The 26,160-nt window shown below is 38.3% G+C and overlaps 1 protein-coding gene across 2 annotated transcripts in view; it reads right to left on the bottom strand.

The window, feature by feature from the left end:
- The window catches only part of cep85l (centrosomal protein 85, like), a 286,175-nt gene that overhangs the window by 25,722 nt on the left and 234,293 nt on the right, over positions 1-26,160 (bottom strand). For both annotated transcript variants that reach the window (XM_048597366.1, XM_048597365.1), the window contains exons 4-7: positions 25,469-25,599; positions 9,769-9,877; positions 8,505-8,690; positions 4,627-4,779 (exon numbers count right to left, since the gene is read on the bottom strand). In XM_048597366.1, coding sequence (XP_048453323.1) covers positions 4,627-4,779; positions 8,505-8,690; positions 9,769-9,877; positions 25,469-25,599 — 579 coding nt within the window. The remainder of the gene's footprint in view (positions 1-4,626; positions 4,780-8,504; positions 8,691-9,768; positions 9,878-25,468; positions 25,600-26,160) is intronic.

Below are 26,160 nucleotides of genomic sequence, written 5' to 3' on the forward strand. Positions count from 1 at the left end.
TCTATAGTGGCTGAAATAGCTCAAATAATTGGTTCTCTTCCTACCTTTAAACTGCTCCTTCCACAGATCTTAAGGACCTTTTATTGGCTCTTTCATTTTCCTTTGATCTCATGTTAAAATTCCTTTGTGCTTTATTCTTTCTTTTTAAACCACTTTCAGCTCTTTGACACCAAATCCTCTGTCAACCCCTCACTACCAACAGTTTATTTCTTCTAACTTTGCTTCGGCTGCATTTTCCTTCCTTTTTTCACATCATTGGCTGCCGTGCTTTCAGCTTCAAAAACGTGCAAATAAGTAATCCCTCTCTTAATTCCATAAATTTTCCATCTCCTGTTGATCCTTTTGGCCAAGACTTTGGCCACTCTTCCTGCTATCTTTTTCTTAATATTTTCATCCTTTCCATTAACCACCTTGGAATACCTTTTGGTGTTAAAGACAATATGAAATCATAGTATCATAGACTCATACAGCAAACCAGAAAGCTATTTGATTCATGGGGTCTGTGTTGATTTTTTTCAAAGAACAGTCTAGTATGTCCCATTTTCCTGTTCTTTCATCATTATCCAACATTTTGTTTGTCTTCAAGTTTTTACCCAAGCGCCTTTTGATCTCTACCATTTAATCTATTTCGACCACCATTTCAAACATAATCCAAATCCTAAACTGTCATTGCATTAAAAAAAGATTTTCCTCATGCCACTTCTGGATCTTTTGCCAATCACTTCAATTCTGTGCCCTTTGGTTATTCACCCATCAACAAAAAGGAAATAGCTTCTCTTTATTAACTCCATTTACAATCTTTTTGATTTAAAAACTCCTTGTGGCCTTTACTACTGAAAAAAAATGAATAATACAGCTTCTCCAGTGATGTCTATGTAGCTTATCCTTGGGACTATTCTAGTAAATTCTAGGGTAGCACAGTGGTTCAAGGGCTCAGTGGTTAGCACTGCTTTCTCACAGCGCCAGGGTCCTGGGTCCAATTCCACCCTCAGGTGACTGTCTGTGTGGAGTTCGCACATTCTCTCTGTGTCTGCGTGGGTTTCCTCCGGGTGCTCTGGTTTCCTCCCACTGTACAAAGATGTGCAGGTTAGGTGGATTGGCCATACTAAATTGCCCATAGTGTCCAGGGATGTGTAGGCTAGGTGGGTTAGCCATGGGAAATACAGGGTTACAGGGATTGGATAAGGGGGTGGGTTCAGGTGAGATGTTCTTCAGAGGGTCAGTGTGGACTCGATGGGCCAATTGGCCTGCTTTCACACTGTAGGAATTCTATGAGATATAAATCTGTTCCAAACCTTCCAAAATGGATAACTTGTCCTGCTATCTTCAAAGAAATGTACACAAAGAACCCTGGTCTCTCTATCCTTGCACTTACTTTAAAATGGCATTCTTCAGTTTATATTGTTAACCATCATCCTTCCTGCTAAAATGTATCAAATCTATAAAGTGCTAATATAACATTAATGAATAAATCCTATTTTGTATTATTTTACAATGTATTACCTGGAAGAGATTTTGATTTAATTAAACATAAAATTATATTGGTTTCAGAGAAACTTTAACTTCCATAGGTGCATAAACTAATTCATGTTTAGGACAATATATGAAATATGAGACAAATGATCTATATTAGAGAATTGAGTTCTCACAAATCAGATTGGTTTTGTGACGATCTAGGGCAATGAGCATATTCCAGAACTTACCATTACATATGGGGGAGGTGATGGCCTAGTGGTATTATCGCTAAACTGTTAATGAAGAGACCCAGATAATGTTTTGGGGACCCAGTTCGAATCCCACCATGGCAGATGGTGGAATTTGAATTCAATAAAATATCTGGAATTAAAAATCTAATGATGACCGTGAATCCATTGTCGATTGTTGGAAAAACCCATCTGGTTCACAAATGTCCTTTAGGGAAGAAAACTGTCATCCTTACCCAGTCTGGCCTAGATGTGACTCCAGACCCACAGCAATGTGGCTGACTCTGGGCAATTAGGATGGGCAATAAATGCTGCTTAGGCAGCGATGCCCTCATCCTGTGAATGAATAAAGGAAAAAACAATTGACTATTATCTGGTCTTCATTTAACACAATCAGTAGGGGCTCAGCTAGAAAATCAATGTGGGTCACACACTAGTGAAGGAGGTTTCTCTTCATGGTGGTGGTTTTTGGGTGACAATTTGGCAGACCAATCGCAAACAAACAAAGCCGAGAGATGGTCAGAGTTCATCTTTTTGTCTCCACATGCCTCATTTTTCTCTGCCTCAACTCAAACTATGTGTGTTCTGTGTAAGAGATGAAAACACGCCAGGTCCAAATTTCACCTCAAGGATCAGCCTCCTAGCAGCTGTTTGTACATCTTCCCTGTCTCTATATTGTGGGTTATTGGGCACCTCAAATTTTAATTTCCTCTAGTTAAATTAACGCAATTAATTTCCTTCCACTATTGCTGTTGTGAAGTTAAAATAAAAACTTTAAAAGAAAATTCAGATTAATTAGAAAACCGTTGATTGGTTTGGAAGCCAGAAATAGATACCAATTACAATAGTTCCCTGGGAGATAAGCTGGGTCTTTGGACAGTAAAAATGCTCTGAAATAGATGAGTTACTATCAGTTCACTTTCAGCTATTCTTCAATTAAATTATGATGGAGTCTTGTTTGCAAAAAAAAACTTAATTGGAATGCCAAAGGAGTATACAGACATGTTTGTATTTATAGCTAAATTTGCATAATTATGCACTCTTTTGAGCTGTAAATGGGTACATGTCTATAACTACAGTAATAAAGCATTCTGCAACCATTTCCTTTGAATAATTTGCTTCTAAAACTAATTAAAACCACTTGGTGACTACCCATGTGGAAAGCCTCATTTAGTTATTTTAGCCTCATATGCTAAGACATAAATAAATGACTAGTACATTGTGAATTTGAATTATGCATCACCGCTGAATCTCAGTTTATTCTTTCTTTGAGTGTTTAATACCCATTTGTACCTACCCACAAATACAGCACTCGTCACAATTCAGCATTTTTGTGCCTAAAGATTTGCTTGTTGAAGTATATATGTAATAAAAATGTAATCAGGGTAATAAAGGTCCAATTTCACATCACAGTAGCTCAATTTGTACATAATATATTTTGCATTAGCTTTGGCTTCGGAAGACCAATTTCCCCTGAGGACAGGAAAAATATAATTGTGAATGATCTTGGTACTGTTATAATGGAATAATAAGAGCTGCAAAATTATGAAGAGCATTTTGTTTCATTATCACAGCAATTCTTTCCTGCTGAATTACTCTTAATCCTAAATCTTAAATAATTTAAATGAAACATTAATTCCTGTGCTATGCACTTCTTTAATTGGTTTTATATTTTAGCAAAAATCGGTGTTATTTTCAAATGGTGATGGCAATTTGTCAGAATTGGAAGCATGCAACCTATTTTTGGTTAATCTTCAATTACTTATGCATTTTTGTTTGGCAGACAGAGGTTAGGCAGAATGGGATGATGTTCATGGAGGGCTAAAGGATTAGATGGAAGTGGCTTTGCTGACATGCCTCCAATATGCAATTACAAGAATTTTAGATCGCCCAACCTCATTGAGCTGCAGTAAGCAGTGTGCACACTCAGAATCCAAGTTCTAAAACATCGTTGATGCATTTATGGATGCATATGAGAAAATGCACCTTAGACTAAACATCTAGAGGGCAAAGGTCTGTACCAGTCTGCTCCCACTGCACAACACTACCCACTGACTAATAAGATCCACAGCAAACCATGAACAACATTGATCAATTCTAATACAATGGAAGCATTCAAGATACTGAGCCAACTTTAAGAGATTCTAGAATTCATACACAGACATGGATTCTTGGCACTACTGAGATAATACAGTCTTATAAATAAATTCTTATAATTTAGTATCAGGGTCATACAGGCAAAGCTATTCTCATCCTACCCACTTCTCTTCTTAGGCAGCCCCTCAAGACTGAAGATGACTTTCTTTCAATCCAGAGTACTGGGTCTGAAGTGACAAAATAATCAAGTCCTAAATCCACACACTCTGCCACAGGTGGTGGGATCCTCAGCAAGGGCACATAATGATGTTAAAACTTAATATGGCGTCCAGTGCACCAGCGCAGTATTTGGACATCTGAGGAACAAAGGGTTTGATGACAAAGACCTCAACTCTGGCACCACTTCAAGGTCACAGCCGATGTTAGCAACCTTTCTGTATGCATCGGATATATGGACCATGTACAAGCAGACACCTCAGACCCTTGGAGAAACAACGCCAGCAATGCCACTGGAAAATCCTGTAAACACTATCTCAACATTCCGCAGCATTCCCATTGACTTGTGGCATTCTTTTGCCCAAGAGAAGAAACAACTGTGATGATGCAAACCATTTCAAACGCCCAGCTGGAGACAGAGCACCAACATGCAATAACCATGCAATAACCAGCCTGCACAGTATTTAGCTACTGAAAATAACAGAAGATAGCTGGAAAGAAGTCCACACAAAATCACATGCAAAAAATAAGTGTCCATTTTGTTTTGCATTTATCAAATATTTGTCAGAGCTCTGTAAGTCCAGAACTGATGACCCTTTTTCTCTTTTACCTGCTGACTTTGGCTCTGAAAATCATCCAAGGTGGGTAGGTCAGCAAGGTACTTTTCTAGAGTTTCTATTCTCTGTTGTCGTTCCTGGCTTTGCTCAGATTCCTTCTGCAGCTTCTTTTTCAGACTGCTGATATATTTCTCACGTGCTTTCACCTGAAGCATAGTAAAGAATTATTAATGAGAATCTAGACCTTTCAGCAACATGGCATAGTTTAATAATAATGGTTCTCCAGTGCACTAATCGATGATCTGCTTGGCTGAGGAAGTGAATAAATGAGCATTAATAATTAGAATATTAATCATTGTCACCATTTCACACTTTAGATGTGGCTTATGGATATTTCTAAAATGTAAATGACTGACTGGTTTCTTCAACTGCATTTCAACTTAACTTTCCTGGAAATTCATGGAAATACAGTAGAGGATTAAGTACTTTGAAAGCACTTAGATACTTGAAAGCAGTGATCCCATTCTTGTTGTCTATAATATTTATTTATGCTTCTGCATATTTACTTGCCTACTTTTATGTGTACTCACTTCCTTGATCAACGTAGTTCTGACTGAAATGTCAGAGTTTGAGTATTTAATGTGCAGTTTTCTTATGTTGTAACAAGGTTTCAAGTATCTACTCCATTCAGCAGTGTATCAAACAAAGGGACTGAATTCTTTTGCCTATTCTCTTTCCTATGAAGTTGGGAACGACAAAGTTTCATGCACGTTCATCACTCTCCAAATTCCAGCGAAGCTTTTAAACACCAACAAAAAGTTGGTGATAACATCAATTCTTTTACGATCCTTAAAATGGATACCTGTAAAACTGTCACTTTATAAAAGATGACTGACAGGATGTAAGTATGGCCTACAAGCATCTATTGCTCGTCCCAACCTCCCCTCGAGGAAGTGATGTTGATCTGCCTACTTGAAGCACTGCTCTTTGTTAATGGAGGTACAGCCATAGTGTTGTTAGGGAGGGAATTCCAAAAGTTTAACTCAGCAATGGTGAAGAAATGAGGATATATTTTCAAATTAGGACAGTTTTTGACTCGGAAGGGAACTTGGAGACAACAGTGCTCCCATATATTTGCTGCCTTTTACTTTTTAGGTGATAAAGTTGTGGGTTTGGTAAAAGCTATCAAACAAGCCATCGTAAGTGCTGCAGTGCATCTTTTAGAGATGATATACACTATGGCCACTTAGAGGGAATGAAGGTGATGGATATGGTACCAGTCAAGTGGGTTGTTTGGCCCAGTAGGATGTCAAACTCTACACATGACCCTTGCCTTGTAAAATCTGAATTACTCACCTCATGCCACTTTTCATGAGCCATCTTCTGAAGGGAAATTAGGGATGGGCAATTGTAGATTAATGTGAACATGTATTGGCATTCTCTCTATATATACAGTTAATTGCTAAATTACTCTTAAATTATTTATAATGTTGTCACCATGACATAGAGAGACTTGTCAGGAACTTCCTTGGTGCTGCTTTCATGCTGCCTCTGTAACTTTGGTGGAACTGCATTGACGACTCATGTTATGCTGCACTTCTTACTGAGTTATGATGACAAATCAAGAGCTGTTCTGTAGAAATTCATGGTCACTCTAGGGCCTTCTCTTCACTCTTCATACTGGCATTGTTTGTTGCCAGAGTCAAATCACACTTTTGCTCTACTCTCCTTGTTCTCCACTTGATGCTGGCACTTATCTAAATCTTCAGTTCAAGCTGACACTATCCTGCTCCATCTTTACTTTCCCAGTTCATAATGCACTCTGCTTTCCCCACCCGGCTCTTTTGCATATAGAGGTCAATGAGTACAGGAAATTGAAAACATTGAACTTCTTAGGTAAAGTCAAAATTACACTCCAGATGAGTGAAACTCCAATGAAAAGCACATTTGCAGACATGGACTTAGGTACAAACCCTTTCTCCCCAATCTTCTGTGAAAAGGCTTGAATTTTTGGTTATCCCTAAAATTTCTTAAAACATTAAGAATCCTATTGAATACCTCTAGATTTTGGGAATATGTTTCCTTGTTGAACAAAATTTGGTTTCACAGAACGTTCCTTGACTTAACAAAGTCTTAGGGTACTATTGAGACTTGGGTTACAGCTTATATAGATTTGGTTTCAATATTTTCGCTTCAAGAATGCTCTTAAACTTGAATAAAGACAATTATGAATGCATGAAAGAAAAGCTGGTTAAAGGGAATTGGCAAATTAGTTTGAAAGAATAAATCAATAGAAAAGCAGTGGCAGACATTTAAGTTGATCCTCCAGAATGCACAGGAAAGATATATTCCACAAAAGAAGAAAAATTCCAAGGGACAGATATACCAGTCACAGTTACCTAGAAATGATGTAGATAGTATCAAATCTAAATAGAAAAGAAACATGTAATAGTGCAAAGAAAAGTGGCAGGTCAGATGATTGGACATAGTATATTTTAAAAATCACAAAAAAATTATTAAGGAGGGAAAAATTAAAGTATGAGAGAAAGTTAGCCAGAAATATAGAAACAGATTCTAAAAGTTTCTATAAATATTTATAGAAGAAGAAGAGTTAAAACAATTAATACTGTCTTACAGAAACATGAATCCAGAAAATTAATAATGGAAAATAAAGACTTTGCAATTTAATTGAACAAAAGGTTTTTTGTATCAGTCTTCACTATACAGATACAAGTAACATCCTAGGAGTTTTAAATCAGGAAATGGAAGGGAAGGAGGAACTCAGGAAAATCACTATCGCCAGAGAAGTAGTGGTGAGTAAATTATTGGAACTGTGGCCAGATAGGTGCCAGGGTCCTGATATACTTCATCGTAGGGTCTTATAACAAGTGCCAAATGAGATAGTTGATGCATTGGCTTTAATTTTCCCAAAACTAGATTTAGGGAAGGTCCCATTAGTTTGGAAGATAGCAAATGTAATTTCCTCTACTTATAAAGGGAGGGAGACAGAGTAGAAAACACCTGGCTAGTTAGCTTAATGTCTGTCAGAGGAAAATTGTTGAGAGCTCTTATGAAAGAAGTTACAGCAGGGCACTGAGGAAAGGCAATCAGGCAGAGTCAACATGGTTTTGAGAAAGGAAAATCAAGCTTAATCAATCTATTAGAGTTCTTTAAGGAATTGATATATGCTGTGATAAAGGAGAGCTGCTGGATGTTCTGCATTTGATAAAGTGCCACATTAAAGGTTATTATATAAAATAAAAGCTTATGGTGTATAGGGTAGCATTATAGCATAGGTAGAAGATTGGCCAGCCGATAGGAAGCAGAGAGTAGGCCATAAATGGGTCAATTTTCAGATCGGCAAGGTGTAACTTTACTAGTTAACCATAGATTTGTGGGTCTGATCTTATTAAGTTTTCTTATTCGTTGGAATATATCCAATATGTGTATTCTGAAATATCCCCTCAAGTGTCTGCCACTTCATCTTTATTTTTAAATTTAATCTGTCAATTTACTTTCATCAACTTTTCTTTAACATCCTCTTAATTGCCTAATTTAAATAAAAATGTTCCATACCCACTTGCCTCTTTCTCAAACTGATTGTAAAATTCAATCACATTATGGTTGCTGTACCTGAAGTGCCTTCCCTATGAGACCATTCATTAATTTGACCCCATTGCACAATGCCAGGTCTAGTATAGTCTGCTCTCTGGTTGGCTCGAGAATATGCAGCTCAAAGAAACTATAGGCAGATAGATTCTTGGTCAGCATGGGGGTGAAAGATTGTAAGGGTCAGGTGTGAACGTGGATTTGAGGTTACTGTCAGACCAGCCATGATCTTATCAAATGGTGAAGAAGTCTAGACAGGTTGAATGGCCTACTCCTGCTGTTTGTATGTTCGTGCAAAACATCAGTGGTCATTGGGTTTTACCTTCTCCTCCATTTTCTTTATTTCTTCCACGTATTTTTGTGTGTTTTTCCTGAGGCACTCATTCAGACGCACAATCTCAAGCTCTGCTGCAGACAGCTTTTGCTCCAGGTCTTTCTTTCCACAATCAATCACTTTGGATGTTTCTGTGTGGTGTGTATGTCGCATATTCTCACACGGTGATTCATGCTGCACAAGGAAAGATATACAAACATTGGAGGCAGCAATGAAAAGGGAAACAAAATATTGCAAATCTCAGTAGCAAGCTAACAAGAAATATACATAATGCACTGTAAAAACTTCTATATGTATGTAAAAAGGAAATATCAGCAAAGGTATGTAAAGGTCCATTAGAGGCAAATGTACGAGAATTTATAATGGAAAATAGAGAAATGGTCGAGAAGCTAAATAATTACTTTGTCTGTCTTCACAGAGGGAGATCCATGAAATCTCCCCAGAATGATAGAGATCCAAGGGACTTATGAGAATGAGGAACTCAAATAAATTAGTGCTAGAAAGAAAAAGTAGCATTGAACAATTAGCATTGAATTGATGATATGGAAAGATGACTCATTTCTGAGACTCAATGATGTACATCCCAAGGTGTTGAAAGAGGTGACAACAGAAACAGAGGCATCTTTCATGTGCCTCTGAGGGGCCAGACAGGTTCTCGTTTTGCCATCTCATTGAATGTTGGCACCTCCTCTCTTAGCATCTTCAATAGAGAGCTTTTCTCGGTTGTGTGTTCAAGTCTCCAGATTGGGACTCAACAGGTTCGTCACAAATTTAGCAAAAGTTGATACCTGATTGACTTGAAATAAGTAGCTTTAAATAAATGGGATGACTCAACTGAAAATAATTAATTGACACAGCAAATAGATTCTTAGTGCTGTGGGAAACTGTATTGATGCATATCTTCACTGAATATTTGTGCATCATCACTCGGATTAATATCTGTGATGTTTTCCTATGTCCAGCCTACATTATGAGTCTGGTCCCCAGTTGGACCTCATGTACAAAAGTCAATAGCCTAGCAAACCTGGTCTCATCAGCGAAGCCATGGCCTTGAGCATTCCCGCCATTAGAAGCCTTCACTCAATATCACATTATCTGACATTGCTGGTATTTAAGGAAGAGTCACAGGCTCAACACCTTGCATGATGAAGTCCCAAACATGTGACTGGACCATGTCATAGCAGGTCCCAGTCGAACCTCTCCTAAGATTTACAGTCAGATGTATCATATTGTCTTAATGTCACACAGGTACCTGTGTTTTTATTATGAATGCAGGATCACAGTGTTCCAAAAGTGCTCTCTGTGCTCGGAGTTCATTTTCTTGTATTTTTTGCTGAAGTTGGATAATCTGCTGCTCCTGGCTAAAAACAAAAGGAAATTTGAGAGTAAAATAAATTTCTGACTTTAAATTATCACATGAGCCATCAAACAAACAATTATTTATTCTGTCATCATTTCTCTCATACAATCTTAATCCATTCAAACTTTCTCCAGGTCGGTTTCCTTTCTCCAATGAGAAAGGAGATCCCCAGGTTTGGTTAATCATGCAAACAACATGAAGTCAGATGGGTACCCCACCATCCAACAATCAGCAGTTACAGAATCTAATCGTTGTGTCTTTACTGGAACAAATGCAATACACCAATAAATGTAAAAGAAAACATACAAAACATGGTAAAACTGGCCTAAACAATATCAAGATAGACTGTAACAATAAAACTTCTGGAAGCTGTACAAACTATCAAAGTTAATCAATCTATTGGACTATTTTATGACTATAATAAGAGCCATTTTTAACACACTCATTGTGCCTCATTAGCTGAAATGAAAGCATTGAGTAAGTTTTGGCTAATTTTAGAAAAGTTACATGGAAACTACAATCTATTAGTGGAGATCAAAAGGAAATAAAACTGCAAGATTAAAGTTATGTAATGTTATGGCAAGATTCATAAATTCCTGATTTACTTATGGACACACTAGACTGTTAATTACAACGTGTGTTTTTAAAAAGAAGATATAGAGCCAAAATATGACTGTGGATGTAAATTCAATGACTGCTGAGCAAAGCCCTATGAGAGACCAGGGAATGTCACACCTGAAAAGATGCCCAATGGGACAGATGCAATTCCAAACAAACTGGACTGTGATGTCCGATCATGTGGAACTGACTACACTTATCAATAGAATGTCTACTCCTGTGGATGATGCCCCAAACTGCAGACATGTTGATCATAGAATTCCTACAGTGCAGATAGAGGCCATTTGGCCCATCGACTCTGCACCGGCCCTCCAAACAGCATCCAATCCCAATTCAGCCCCTTACCCTATCCCTTTAACCCTGCATTTACCATGGCTAGTCTGCACATCCCTGGACACTATGGGCAATTTAGCATGGCCATCTAACCTGCGCACCTTTGGACAGTGGATGGAAACCAAAGCACCAGACGGAAATCCATGCACTCATGGGAGAATGTGCAAACTCCACGCAGTCACCCAAGGTTGGAATCGAGCCCAGGTACCTAGCACTGTAAGGCAGCAGTGCTAATCACTGAGCCATTATGCCACCCTAAATATTTTACTCTCCCAAGAATATCCAAAAATAAAGAAATTGCCTGTGTTTGTTAGTCAACTGCTGTGTTGATAAAGATGAGCATTTATTAAAGGTCATGGCTTGAAGACAGCCATCAGACACCTCTGTGCTAGGTAACAAAAGATTTTCTCTCGTTTTGAATGCTGGAAGCCAAGGAAGCTTGTGGAATTACCAGCAAAAAGGAAACAGGACAAAACCCTGTCAACTAGCTTGCCAGAAACCTCAAAATCAGCTGCTCTGGTACCAATGTCAGCATTAGCGGCAACAGACAACTTAATAGATGCAATGTTCTATCATCTACTCTTCATAGTGTTTTGAAGAAGAGTTAGTGGACCTGAAAGGTTGCCTCTGCCTTCTCTCCACAGATGCTGCCAGATCTGCTGGTTTTTTCAGCAATTTCCAACAAGTTGGTGAGGTTCTTAACAAATGCCTTGCATTGGTATTCACAAAGGTGAAGGAGATGGGGATGGTGAGCCTAGAGAGGGGTAGAATGCTGATATTCTCGGGTGTGTTGATATAAAAAAGGGCGTTGAGTGTTTTGAAAAGTCGCCAGGACCTGATAGGATCTATCCTAGAATATTGAGGGAGGTGAGGGAGGAAATTGCTAGGGACTTGTGCAAAAACTTTCAATTCTCTTCAGTCACAGCTGAGGTCCTAGAGAACTACAGAATGGCCAACATTGTTCCTTTGTTTAAGGAGGACAACAGGAATAATCAGGAAATTACAGGCCAGTGAGCCTTCCGTCAGTGGCAGGGAAATTATTGAAGAAGATTCTTGGGACAGGATTTACTTAATTTTGGAACAATATGGACCTTATTAGTGATAGGCAGCATGGCTTTGCGTGGAGAAGTCATGTCTACACAATTGAGTTTTTTGAGGAAGTGCCAAAGATGAGTGATGAGGGAGGAGCAGCAGATGTTTTCTACATGGATTTGGGCAAGGCCTTTGACAAGGTCCCTCCTGGTAGGCTGATTAAAAAGATGAAGTCACATGGGTCATCTGCAGTGAGTGGGTAAGATGATACAGAATTGACTTACTTATAGAAGACACAGGATAGCAGTGGGAGGGTGTTTTTCTGACAGGAGGTCTGTGACCAATGGTGTTCCACAGAGATCAGTGCTGGGACCCCTGTTGTTTGTAATATATATTAATGATTGAGAGGATCATTTAAGTGGTGGTAAATTTGTTATAAGTTTGCGCACGACACAAAGGTTGGGGGAGCTATGGATAGTGAGGAGATTGCCACACGATACAGCAGGATATAGATAGGCTGGAGACTTGGGTGAAGGAATGGCAGCTGGAATTTAATCTGGAAAAATGCATGGTGATGAATTTTGGATGGTCTAATGCAGGAGGGAAGTGTACAGAAAATGGCATAACCCTGAGAAGCATCAATGATTCACAGTTTCCTGAGATTGGCAAAGCAAGTGGATAAGGTGGTCAAGAAAGCATATGGCATGCTTGCCTTCATTGGTCACAGCATAAAGTATAAAACTTGACAAGTTATGATGCAGTTGTATAGAACTTTAATTAGGTTACCACAGATGAGCTGGAGTCAGGAAGTGTGTATGAAGGGGGATTCGGCCAAGTAGCTGACTGGTCTTTAAAATGTTGTTGCCCTTTGCCTGCGAACAACTATGTGATTGGTTCCTAGATAGTTGAACAACCTGTAGGTATGAATATTTGGTCTTAAGTCATTGGATTTCTAAAAGGAAGGGGTCATCTTTTCTCTGCTATAAAAAGAATGGCAAGTTTGGAATCTTGAAGAAAACCAGTGTATTCTCCTTCATTATTTGTGGTTCTTAACTAATAAATCAGAAACTTTACAAGTGTGAATTAGTCACCCTGTGCTCCTTGCAAGCAACTGAAAGTACCTGGAGTATACTATGAGCCAAATGCTGGAAAGCGGGACTTATGTAGTTTTGGCAGTACAGACTTAATGGACTCTTCTGTACTATATAATTCTAAGGAAGCTTGAGTGTCAGCAAGTCCTGACAAGTCAAAGGGATCATCTCAGTGAACTCTGTGACTATGGACCACTTAACTGTCTTTCCAGTCTTTCCATCCACCCATCACACCCATGTTTTTTTGAGTCTGTGTCTGTGTGGAGAGGGAGGTTTATAAAGGGTTTTAGAGTTTTAACTCATGGAATTATACGTCAATAGTTCATAACTGTTTATCTAGCTAGAATCTATTTGCCATAAAAAGTAACTGTTCTTAAGTCAGAAAACCCTGATTCATGCTTTCTGTCAACCTGTTTCAAAAAGACAGTTAAATTGGTTAATTTTTTGTACTTTTTGAACATCTTTAAATTTTGCGATGACTCCAGGAATAGCAGGGCTTGATTTTCAGTGCACTACCCCACTGGGGTGTAAATGCACAAAGGTTTCGGAAATTTTATGTGCAGGAATGGGTTTAACACAAAAATAGCCTGAATGAATTGCATGCAAAGCTCCTTGGTAAAAGAAGCAGCACCATTCTATTCATATGCATAATCATGCCAAACTTGCCTACAATACACAGTTGAAATATCTCGGGCAAAAAAGCAAAAAATGTTCAAATACGCCATATGTCCTTGCATCAGGACAGCTACAGTTGTTTTACTTATGCAGTGTAAATTCTGTTTTGCTTTGTGAAAAACCCAGTGAGGTACAACAACATTTCTAAAAACTGCAATTTGAAATGACAATTCAGTATGTTTAATAGATCAAAATGCTGATATATCAAGAATTCTACTCCTGTCCAAGTACAGGTCTCCAGCCAATCTCTTTGATGCCAAGCTAAAATGGATATACCTGTACCATGAAAATTGATCTGACTCTCCCAATATAAATAACCAAACGTTACTCAAAGTAGTATCACCAGTATGCACAGAATCGGTGTCATGGCATTTATCAACAATTGATTTAGCTGAAAGGTGAAGATTTCGATGTTGCTACCTCAGTGTGTTCTCTCGCATTGAGTCAAGTATCTTAGTATTATACTGAGTAGTTGTCTAATAGTCTACATATTTACATGTAGAATTTAAGACTTGCATGCAGCTGGTTAGTATTTCCAATAGACCAGTTCACTTGAAAATAAAATTTGTAATGTTTAATCTGCAGCTTTAAGTTGCAGTCTGATAAGACAATGGCTACATCAGGCATGATGTTCCTAATTTTTCTTTATTCAGTCACAGGTTGAGGGCATCGCTGATTGGGCCAGCATTTATTGCCCATCCTTAATTGGCCATAGGACAGTTAAGAGTTAACCACATTATTGTGGGTCTGGAGTCACATGTAGGCCAGACCAGCTAAGGATGGCAGTTTCCTTCCCTAAAGGATGTTGGTGAACCAGTCCGGGTTGTCCCTGACAATCAACAATGGCTTCACTATCATCGTTAGATTCTTGATTCCAGACCATTTTTTAAATTGAGTTCAAATTCCACCATCTGTTATTAGGGGTTTAAGACCCAGGTCCCCAAAACATTACCTGGGTGATCTCTGGACACATGGTCTACTGATAATACCACTAGGGTGTCAACTCCCTCTGATTTAGTTAATATTTCGAAGTGATCCACTACATAGTCAGGAGGTGAGGTGCTCATGCAAGATCCCTAACCTTGAACTGCTCTAAGAACTAATGTGGCTACATGGCTAGTCCAACTCAGTTTCTGGTCAATGGTAAAGCTGAGGATGTTAATTGTGAAGGATGCAGTAACGGTTTTACTATTAAACATCAAGGGAAGATGGTTAGATTCATTCTTGCTGGAAATGGTCATTTCCTGGCACCTGGCACCTACCAATGCTATTTGCCCCTTGTCAGCTAAAGCCTAGCTGTTGTCCAGGTTGTTGCTGCATGTGACATGGGCTGCTTCAGTATCATAGGAGTTGGGAATAGTGCTGAATATTGAGAAATCATCAGCAAACATCTGCAAATCTGACCTGATGATAGAGGAAAGATCATTAACAAAGCAGCTGAAGATAGTTGGGAAGAAGACACTATCCTGAGAAACTCCCTGCAGGGATATCCTGAAGGTAAGTTGATTGGTCTCCAACAATCAGAACCATCTTTCTTTGAGCCAGGAAAATTAGATAAAATTGCATTCCTTGAATACTGTGAGAATAACCAATGAGGCTGAAGGAGAAGCAGTTAACTCAGCAGACTTGTCATTAACAATGCAGAATTTCAATGAACAAAGCAAATAAAGGAAGCTGAACTACATCTCTAAAATAGCGATATGGAAGTCAGATGAAGTAAGATCCAACTTTATAGTAAGACCATAGTCTATAATCTAGTTGGAAAGAAACTGGAAAGACAGATGAGAGACAGAGAGAGAGAGTCAAAAGTGAAGAGCTGTTTTCTGCCAGATTAGCATCAAGTCTGCTAAGATTCCTATAACTCACCCAGTTTAAGCAACCAACATAATTAAAGACCCCTCCCACTCTGGTTATGCCCTCTTCCACCCTCTTCCATTGGGCAGAAGATATAAAAATTTGAATACACATACGAACAGATTCAAGAATAACTCCTTCGCCACTGTTATCAGGCTTTTGAACAGACCTCTCAAATGTTAATGTTGATCTCTTTCTCACTGCACCTTCTCTGCGGCTGTACCACTTTATTCTGCACTCTGTTCTGCTACCCTGTTGCACTTTGTATGGTACGATCTGCCTGTATAGCACATAAAACAATACTTTTCACTGTATCTCGGTACACATTACAACAATAAATCAAACAAACAAAAACTTTTTGCATCACTCTAGTTGCATATTTGAGTTGAGACACAAAAGAGACAGTCAGGCATTGAGGACAGAACTCTCAAAGTATTTTCTGATTTCAAGAGACTGTATTAGGACTTCTCTCCATTCTAATACATATTGTCTAACGAACACCATTGCTTTTGTAGGATTATAAGAGGAGTGCACAGGTAATCAAGCCCCACTATTCCACTTGTACCAAAAGTATAAATGTTCTATATCATCACCAATTTATTTATCTTTCTACTTTTGTCTAGAACTAAGGAGACCTTCACCAGGTTTCTTCAGTAAACTTAATTTATAACTATTCTCTAAAAGCTGACATTCTTTAAACAAGTGGCAAAAATGATTCACAACTGATCTACTTTTCAGAAGTAACTCCTTCAGCTTCAGCAATCCTGCTGTTATCTCAAACATATACATTCATACACAACAAGACAAGACAACATAGTCTGCAGAGACGTTATAGGGCTTTAAAAAAATAGGCAAATGGGAAAACACTCCCATGACCGCAGGATACAAAAAGGAAGACATACCACAAGCCAGTCCTGTCATTGAGGTCGGGATGTAGACAGTTGATGAGATGCTCAAATGAAACTTCAATTGAGATGAGAATTAGTTAGGAATCCTGATATTTGTCTTTACCAGTCTTACAATATTTCAGCCAAGAGAGATTTTTTTCGATGATTCTGCTCTATGCTTTTCTGCTATTTTTCAGAAGAATCAGGGACTAGCCTTTCTAGCTTTAACGTCTTTGCTTAGTTGACCCAACACAATTACTGGAAAACACAGCAACTGCAGTCCAGAGGCTTTTGATAGGCAACCTTGAGCAAAGGGCCCCTTCTAACAGTCTGCCTAGTAATTAGAATAATAAAATACATTTTGTCTCCTAAAAAGCTTTCCTTCTCCAAGTCAACTGACTTATTGTAAACAGCAGTTAAATGAAATTTTCTTCGACTTTTTGACTTCACAATTACAAGAAATCACATGATAAAGACTCTTCAACCAGAAATGTCTAAACAGGTCCATATTCAGTTTCTCATTGGTCATAAATATATATGTGTCCCCAATATGTACTTCTTTTCAGTAGACTTTGTATCCATTTTTCCGGATTATGGTGAATCCCCAAACACTTGAGTTTAAAAACCTTATTTGTGTGTGTAACTTTATCTGAAGCTTTCTTTGCAAATAGAAGTAAATCATGTCATAGAGCTTTCTACTTCCTCAAAGAGGGTGAACAGCTTGGCAGGGAGGAGCTTCTCTTTTTTGAATCCATTACTACCATTAGCTTAGACATAGAATTTTACAGTACGGAAACAGCCATTTGGCTAACTGTGTCTGTACCAGCTCCTGAAAGAGCTACCCAGCTAGTTCCATTCTCCAGTCCTATTTCTGTAGCCCCCAGGTTCATTAGTTTCAAATACATATCCAGCTCTCTTTTGAAACTTCCTAAGGAATCCACCTCCACCACTCTCCCAGGCAGCACATTCCAAATCCTAACAACTGAGTCAAGAAATTTCTCCTCATCTTACTCCTCCCTCCCTTGTTGTCTGTCTTGAAATTGTGACCCCTAGTTACTGACATACCAACTAGTGGAAACAGAATATCCTTTTTTACCCTGTCAAAATTGCTCATAATTTTGACACCTCAATAAGGTCACCTCTTAACTTTCTCTGCTCCAAGGAGAATAAGCCCAATTTCTCTCTTCTTGTATCTAAAATAACCTCATTGCTGGTATCATTCTAGAAAATCTCCTTTGCACTCTATCTAGGGCTTTAATATCCTTTCTTAAATAAGATGCCCAGAACTGAACACAATGCTTGATTACTGATATACAGTGATTGTTAAGTTTGACTATGAAAATTCTAACTGAAATGGACAGGAAGCAGGACTAATACAAAAGCAAATATTACAGATGCTGGAAATCCAAAATAAAATGCAAAAAGCGCTGGAAATATTCGGCACGTGAGGTAAATCTGCTTTTTTTTTTCTTTCTCAGTCTATGAATTTTTAATCTCAGAATTGTCATTCACAGACAGGTTTTCACAGAAGAGAATTTAACCAATCATGTTTAGATTGAGTTGCATTACCATGAATGAAATGCACACTATCAATATCATAGGGTTACCATGAACCAGAAAGGGAACTGGATGCGTCATACAAAACAGTGGCTGCAAGAGCAGGTCAGAAGCTCAGATTCCTGCAGTGATTAGCTCTTCTCCTGACTCCCCAAAACTTGTCCACAATCTACTAAGGCACAAGTCAGGAACCTGAAGGAATAATCCCCAATTTTGCATTGATAAGTACAGTTCCAACAACATTTCAGAAGCTTGACACCATCCAGAACAAAACAGCCCATTGTATTGGCATTACATTCACAAAATTAATTTCCTTCACACTAACACTCAGTGCACCAGAGAAATTTACAAGGCTCATTAGACAGCATGGATTGGGAAAAATCCATGGCCACTACATCTGGAAGTAGAAAGTGTGGGAAAACCATCACCTGCAAGTTCCTTGCCAAGCCAATCATTCTTGTTATTTGGAATTGCCATTCGTTCACTGTCACTGGATCAAAATCCTGGAATTCCCTCCCTAACAACACTATGGGTGTGTCTACATGAATTTAAGAACATATGAACAGGCATAGGCCACTCAGCCCCTCAAGCCTGCTCCGCCATTGAATAAGATCATGGCTGATCTGTAGCCTAACACCATAAGCCTGTCTTGGGCCTTATCCCTTGCTTAATAAAAATTCCTCTATCTCAGATTTAAACTTAACAATTGAATTACCATTTGAGGAATAGAGTTCCAAACTTCCACTACATTTTGTGTTTGGAAGTGCTTCATAACATCTCTTGTGAATGGCCTTGCCCTAATTCTTAGACTATGTCCTGGCTCTAGAATCATCAACCAGTGGAAATACTTTGTCTTTATCTACCATTTCCCTATTAATATCCTGAAGACCTCAACGAGATCACCTCTTAATCTCATAAACTCGAGACGATAACGGCCTAATTTGCATAATCTTTCCTTTTAACTTAAATCCTGAAGGCCAGCTATCATCCTTGTTAACCTGCATTGAACTCCTCCAAGGCCAAAACATTCTTCTTGAGGTGTGGTGGCCAGATCCGCTCACAGTACTCTAAGGAAGGTCCAACTAGGATTTTGTATAACTGCACCACAACATCTGTTTCCCAATATTCCAGCCCTTTAGCGATGAAGGCCAGCATTGATTCAAGAAAGTGACTCATCACCACCTTCTCAAGGGCACCATGGGATGGACAAATGCTGACCCAGCCAGTGAAGCCCAGATATCCTGAATGAAGTAAAAAGAACAGTGCAATTCACAGGCTGGGAATTCTGCAATGACTAACTTAATGCCTATCTTCCAAAAGCATGTCTACCACCTACAAGGCACAAATTAGGAGTATGATGGAATGCTCCCTATTTACCTGGACAACTCCAACAAAACTCAGGATGCTTGGCCTCATCAAGGTTATATATCATTGCTTCATTTTCTTCTACGGCACATGTTGTAAAAATTGGCTGTCTCTCCCTCTCTCTCTCTCTCTCTCTCTCCCTCTCTCTGTTTTCTTTCTTACCGTACAACTGTGCTCCATCTTTTGTGCAAGTCAGTCTTCTTGTTGCCAAATCTTTATGATAACCTACGAAATTACTAACCATGTGGAGAAATATTGAAATCAGCCAGCATAAATGTGCTTACAAACATACAAATTTGGAGCAGGCAAAGGTGATTCAGCCCCTTGAACCTAATCTACCGTCCAATAAGATCATGGCTGATATGACCGTAACCACAAATCAGCATTCCTGCCTATTCCGAGAACCTTTCACTCTAGTGCCTAACAAGAATAGCTCAAAGAGAGACTTCAATCATTCCTTGGGAAGGAACCATAGAACTTTAGAACAGGAAATTAATGAGTTTATACAGAAATACAGAAGTGATAACTGAGAAGTTCACAAACGACACAAAAAACTATCTGGTAATTGATAATGAACAGGTCAGCTGTCAATTGCAGGAGTGGTTATCAATGGTTAAGCTTCTGCTTCCCATGCCCTGCTCTGGATTTGCTGTCAGATTCTTAGTCCCCTCCCAATCTAGTTGAAACACCCTCCCTTTAACATTACCAAATTTATCCATGTCCTATTCTGATGCAGGCAGTATGACTTTTATGAGTTCCACCATCCCCAGAACCATCCCCAGTGGCCCAGAAATTTGATACCCATCCTCCTATATGAATTTTCCAGCCGCATGTTCAATCATTCAATTCTCTTATCTCTACGCTGAAAACCACATGGGGCTTGGAGTAATCCTGAGATTATTGCTTTAGAGGTTCTATCTTTCAATTTCCTGCCCAGCTCCTTGAAATCTGCTTTCAGGATCTCATTTCCATTCCTACCAAAGTCACTGATGTCAACAATCTCTGGCTGATTGCCCTCACCCAGAAGAATGTCCCATAGCCACTCCATAACATCCTTTACCCTGGCACCAGGGAGACAACATACAATCAAGGAGTCACATTGTTAGCCACAGAAATATCTGTCTGGAATCACCTGTCATTCTTCTTCCTTTTCCCAGTACAGATGAGTCAGCCATGGTATCACTGACCTGCCTTTGGCTGCACTCTCCTGAGGAAGCATTGATCTCATCAGTATCCAAATTAGAATATTGATTAGCAAGTACAGAGTGCTGGCTGTCTGATTCTCTTAGACTGCCTGGCTTTTACCGATTCCATTGCTGCCTGTACACTTCTTATCTGCAATGTGACCACCTCCCTGAACATACCAGCTGTATAGTCCTCTTTCATGCAGCTGAACAACAATGACTTGAGCCGCCAAATTCCAAAACCAGAAGCTCAATCTTATGCACCCAGTGCCACATTCTGTAGAAGTGTTCATCTGTGACAGGTGGTGTGTTCATCACTTCATACAGACCACAGATGTACACTCCACTTGGCTGAGCCTACCTGTCATCCCAATACTTTAAAAACTATTACAATAGAATACTAGAAACACTTACCAATACTCACCAATTATCCTATTGTCTTGTACCAAAGTAAAAGCCAACTACATATAAATAAGACCATAAAACCACATAGAATTGTTGTTATTTTTTCTAGGGATACAAAATGAAAATAAAAACTAAGTGGTTATGTTGAACATATATAAAACTTTAGTTAGGTTGCAATTGGAGTTTCATGTACAAGTTTGGACACTTGTACTATTGTTTAAGCACGGAAAGAGGCCATTCATCCTATCATGCCTACAAAGGAGCATCATTGCCTACTGCCAAAGTTGAGGGATTACAGTTATAATGGGAGACTTTTTGCAGCATTGTAAAGTTGAATTCTTCAAGGTCTTGTAGGATTTGTCTTCACTCGAGTTTCAAAGGATGTGAGGGATCTGATTGGAACATATACAATTTTAACATGGATAGGCAGTCTAGAACCAGGTGACAAAGTCTCAGGATAAGGGGTGAGCCATTTAAAACTAAGATGAAGAAAGAATTCTTCACTCAAAGGGGAATGAACATGTGGAGTTCTCCAGGTTACGGAGGCCCTGTCACTGAATATATTCAGGAAAGATGTACATTTTTAGATATTACAGGCATCAGGGGTATTGGGAAAATAAAACAGAAATATGGCATTGAGGTAGAGGATCAGCCATAATCATACTGAATGGTGGAGCAAACGTGATGGGCCAAATAGCCTAATCTTGTTTCTATTTTCTATGTTTTTATGTTTCTGTTCAGATATATTATGACACACCTCTGTGGAAGGTGGAGCTTCAGCTCAGACCTTCTGGCCCAGAGTTAGGAACACTACCACTGCACCATGAGATCCCTGTGAGTATCTTTCCATATGTGTTTGAACGATCAGCCTGTCAATGTTTTCCCCCTCTATCTAGTTAACCTTAATTCACCACAAGAGTTGAGAAGTCTTAGTTCAATAACAAGGCACCATGTCAGGATCTAGTGACACAGCGGTCATGTCCCTACCTTTGGACTAGAAGTCCCACCTGCCCCGGAACTGTGTCAGAGCATGCCTGAACAGGTTATTCAAAATATATATATATATGGCCTTGTTGTGTACTGTGGAATAGTATGTGCAGTTTTGGTCTCCTTTCACAAAACCATATGATTCCCTTGCAGGAAGCATACTGAAGATTCACTAGAATAATTCCTGGGATGTGTGATTGTCCTACAATGAGAGATTCAGTTGACAGGCCTAAAACCTCTATAATTTAAAAGAATCAGAAGGGATCTCATTGAAGTTTTGCAGAATTCTTATGGGGCTTGACACAGCAGATGCTGTAGTTTTCTCCTCATGTTCTTATGCAATGATAGAATGTCAATATTGCCCTGCACTTACATTCCAAAGTCAATTTTAAGAAATGCTAAAAAGAGTTAATGTGCATCTTTAGCTGTGCCACCAATATGTCCTCACCATCCACTCCCTCTTCATTCCAGTCCCAGAGACTTCTTTGTTAAGATGGGGGATTTCAATAGGGGGCACATTTTTAAGGTGAGAAGAGAAAGATGAAAAAAAAAGACAATTTTTTTACACAGAGGGTAGTTTGCATGTGGAATGAAGTTCCTGAGGAAGTGGTGGATGTGGGTACAATTACAATGTTTAAAAGTCATTTGGATAGGTATATGAACAGGAAAGGTTTGGAGGGATATGGGCCAGGAGCAGGCAGGTTGGACTAGTTTAGTTTGGGATTATGTTCGGCATGGACTGGTTGGACCGTAGGGTCTGTTTCCACGCTGTGTAACAATAATTCTGTGTGATTCAGACAACAATTCTGTTGTTAGATTAAAAAGAATGTAAAGTTCTTCCTGCACCAAACTGAAAATGACTATATGCATCACAATAGAATTGTGACATAGCAATATTAATTGTTTCTAAAGTTCTTCATGTGTCTATCCCCAACTTCAGAATGCAGTTTGGAATAGAAATAATAATGGGACTCTTCTCTAAAACCATTTACAGAGCAGATATTGCTGTTCCTATTTTTAGGATAAATTGGATCATGTAATTGAGTGTACTCATTAATCTTGGTCTGGGAGTATCTCACAAAATTCATGATGACCATTTAAATAATGGCTGTCATACTAGGCAGGCTTCGTTAGGAGCAGTAATCATCTCAAGACATTTTTCAATCTGCAAAACAACCAAAACCAATATGCTCAGCTACAACGTCAGGGAAATTTGTCATTTATGGTAATTGTTTAATCTTATTGTAGCTAGAAGTGGCTTGAACAAAATTAATTATATTCAACAATGCAAAATTTTATTTCATTCCTTTCAAAAGGAGCCAGATGTTACTAGCAAAAATTATTGAAAATAAACTGTACAGATTTTGCATAACAATTTTCTGCAGTTTGAAAGCTGCAGTCACCATCAGTATGAAAATCTATTTCATAATGACAAGCAAATTAGGTTGAGGAATAAAACTGCATGAATTTTGACAAGTAAAAAGGACAAAGTATTTTATATATTTGTAGTACTTTCTTTGACTAATGTAGGGTAATAGACATGAGGTAGAAACGTAATGAGTTTTATGCCTATCTACAAATGCTTTTCAAGCAAAAGCAAATAGAAAGTGGTTTGGAGATATCCCAGCATGTGACACTAATGGATGGAAATGTTTAAAAGGTTCAGTGATATTATAGTTACCCAAATAAAACTGTAACCTTGCCTGTCTTCAACCTCAGCCCCAATCCATTTAAAACTCTGTCCCTTCATTTCCAGTGGAATCTGAAGGGAAGTCATTAAAAAAAAAATGAAATGTTGTTTCTGTGTAACCCACTCCTTTAATTGGGCTTTCCTTAGTTAATATTCTACAGTTCTCCACATGTCCAACATCCACATTCTAAAGTATGGATATTGTGCTCTATTACATGAAAAAAAAGGGGCCAATACATGAACAATCAGCAAAATGCACCTACTTTTCAGCCCCTTTCCTACCCCCCCACCCCCAGATATCCCCAACACTTTATGCATCAGATGGACAATTAAAATAATACGCTAACACTCCAATAATGTGTTGACATCATCATCATCTTGACCAGCAGCAATGCAGAACGTGATCCTGCTGGCCATAAACTGTGTCAATGCTTGTCTTAACAGCTATGTTTGCAAGTAATTAATTGCACACACAAAAAAACTGTGAAATGCTTCTGACAGATGTACAAATGAAAGTTCTTTTTTCTCATCGCCATGTTTTTTGATGTTGCTTTTCTCTGAAACTTTTGTGTTAACAAAGGAAAAGAGAATTAAATGACTCAGGCACCAAACACAGGAAAAGCCAATTATGATGATTTTTTTTCTCTCTTCTCCATCTGTACTACCGTCTAAGTACAGTATTTAGATCCAAATTAAGCACTATTTTCTGTTTGCAGTATGTCATCATTATTATGTGTGGTTGCACACATTATTCATTATTTTGTTATGAAGCTGATCAGTACAGAGCAAAATCACAACAGGTTTATGTGATGTATGTCTGCACACGTAAATATGAATAGATGGAGGCAATCAGATGAAAGCTTCACACAGGTAGGGAAACAAAAGGATGGCAAATTAAACCAGAAGTGAGAAATCATCATATTGGTAGAAGTACAATTATTGTTTATTTTCTCTTTAATATCGAATACATGATGTTAAAATGCATTGAAGGACAAATTCCTTTTTGTATTTGCTACCTATGAAACATCAGGGTGCATTTTCAACAGGCACCTATATTTAAAACCCACATTGTGGAACCTATTAAAAAACAATGCCCAATATCAATCTGGCTAAATGAAATGACAACAATTGTCATGGGATGGATTTTAGAATAGCCAAGATGATTAAATATATCAGATATAACTGTTACGCATAGAAGTTTTTTTAAAAGAATGATATTTAACCATCAGCTTAGCCAGTAGTTTTAATAAGGAGTAGGACAGATATTTGGTGAGAACATGATTAAGGGTGACTTCAAACAGTGTCTTTTATCTTTAATCAGCATCCAGACACAGTGGCCTTCTTTAATCCTGCTCATTGCTACATCTGTATGAATACATAAAATATGTTTTATATCACAGAGAAAAATCTACCAGAAAAGGCAAAGCCCATTGGAGCTCACTGTTCCAGTTGTTGCCCTTGTTCACGTTTGAGACATTGACCTATGAACCCTAAAGACAGATCAGGACATGAGAAAAAGTTATTCTTATGATTTGTCGGCTGCAATGGCAGTGTTTAGGCTTAATGTTGCTTTTCTATTCAAAAATACATATGGATGGCTATAATTGGCATAGGCTGAACAGTCCTGCCACTTTCCTGGTATTTAATTTAAAGCTAATTCTTAGTGGTCAGTAAAAGTCTCCTGTAGTCATTTTGTGACAATGTGTAATATTTATGAATGAAAGTCTCACCAAATATATAGAAAAACCATTCCTCCATAAATACTATAATAATCTTTTCACCGGATTACTCTAGAGGAACAGCCATTAGCCTTTCTGAATCATTGCTTTAACTGAATAGTCAACAAAATAAAGTACATTTCCACATTGTGTATGAAACAGAAACTCTAAGAATCACAAAAAAATTGTTCATTACCTTTCAATGACAGTATCCTTTTTTCTTAGTAAACTCTCCTTCATCTTCAGCTGTGAGTTCCTTTCACATGAATCCTGACTTAGCTGAGTGGGGTAGACCATTGAAACCTGCAATGGTGACTTATTGGGCATCTAAGGAAGAAAGTGAGATATAGGCATTAAATTAAAATGCTGGGGCTCATTGACAATAGAGGTAAACTGGATTTGACTCAAAATTACAGAATTTTCTTTTAAAAATAGAATTCTATATGAAGTAATTTTGCATAACTTAACGCAATTTTTTTAAAAATCAAAATGATAATTTGTAAGCATAATCATTAATATACTGTACAGATTCATATCATGTCCTTGATTTCATTTCAACACCTCCTGTGATAGTAAAATCATATTATTATTTGGGATCTATCTGCCTGCATTCTAGCTTTTGTATATCACTCTGGTCCTACGTTTCTAACAAGAATTTGACCAGTTGGTGTTCATTTGTGTAACTGCATTTGCAACATACCTGGATGCTGACCGATATTTCTTTGTTAACTTAAAACTCAATCGCTATTACAACTAATGGTTGATTTATGTACAACCCAAAGATTCTAGTGACTGAAAGAAACCCTAAATCTTAGCCAGGAAATCACAAGTTTTTGTATTTGTTAGGTTTCATACAATATTTCTCAAGTTTGAACATTTATTTACAGT

The sequence above is a fragment of the Rhincodon typus genome, chromosome 5 (genome assembly GCF_021869965.1).
Source record: "Rhincodon typus isolate 14 chromosome 5, sRhiTyp1.1, whole genome shotgun sequence".
In the NCBI taxonomy this organism is placed as follows: Eukaryota; Metazoa; Chordata; class Chondrichthyes; order Orectolobiformes; family Rhincodontidae; genus Rhincodon; species Rhincodon typus.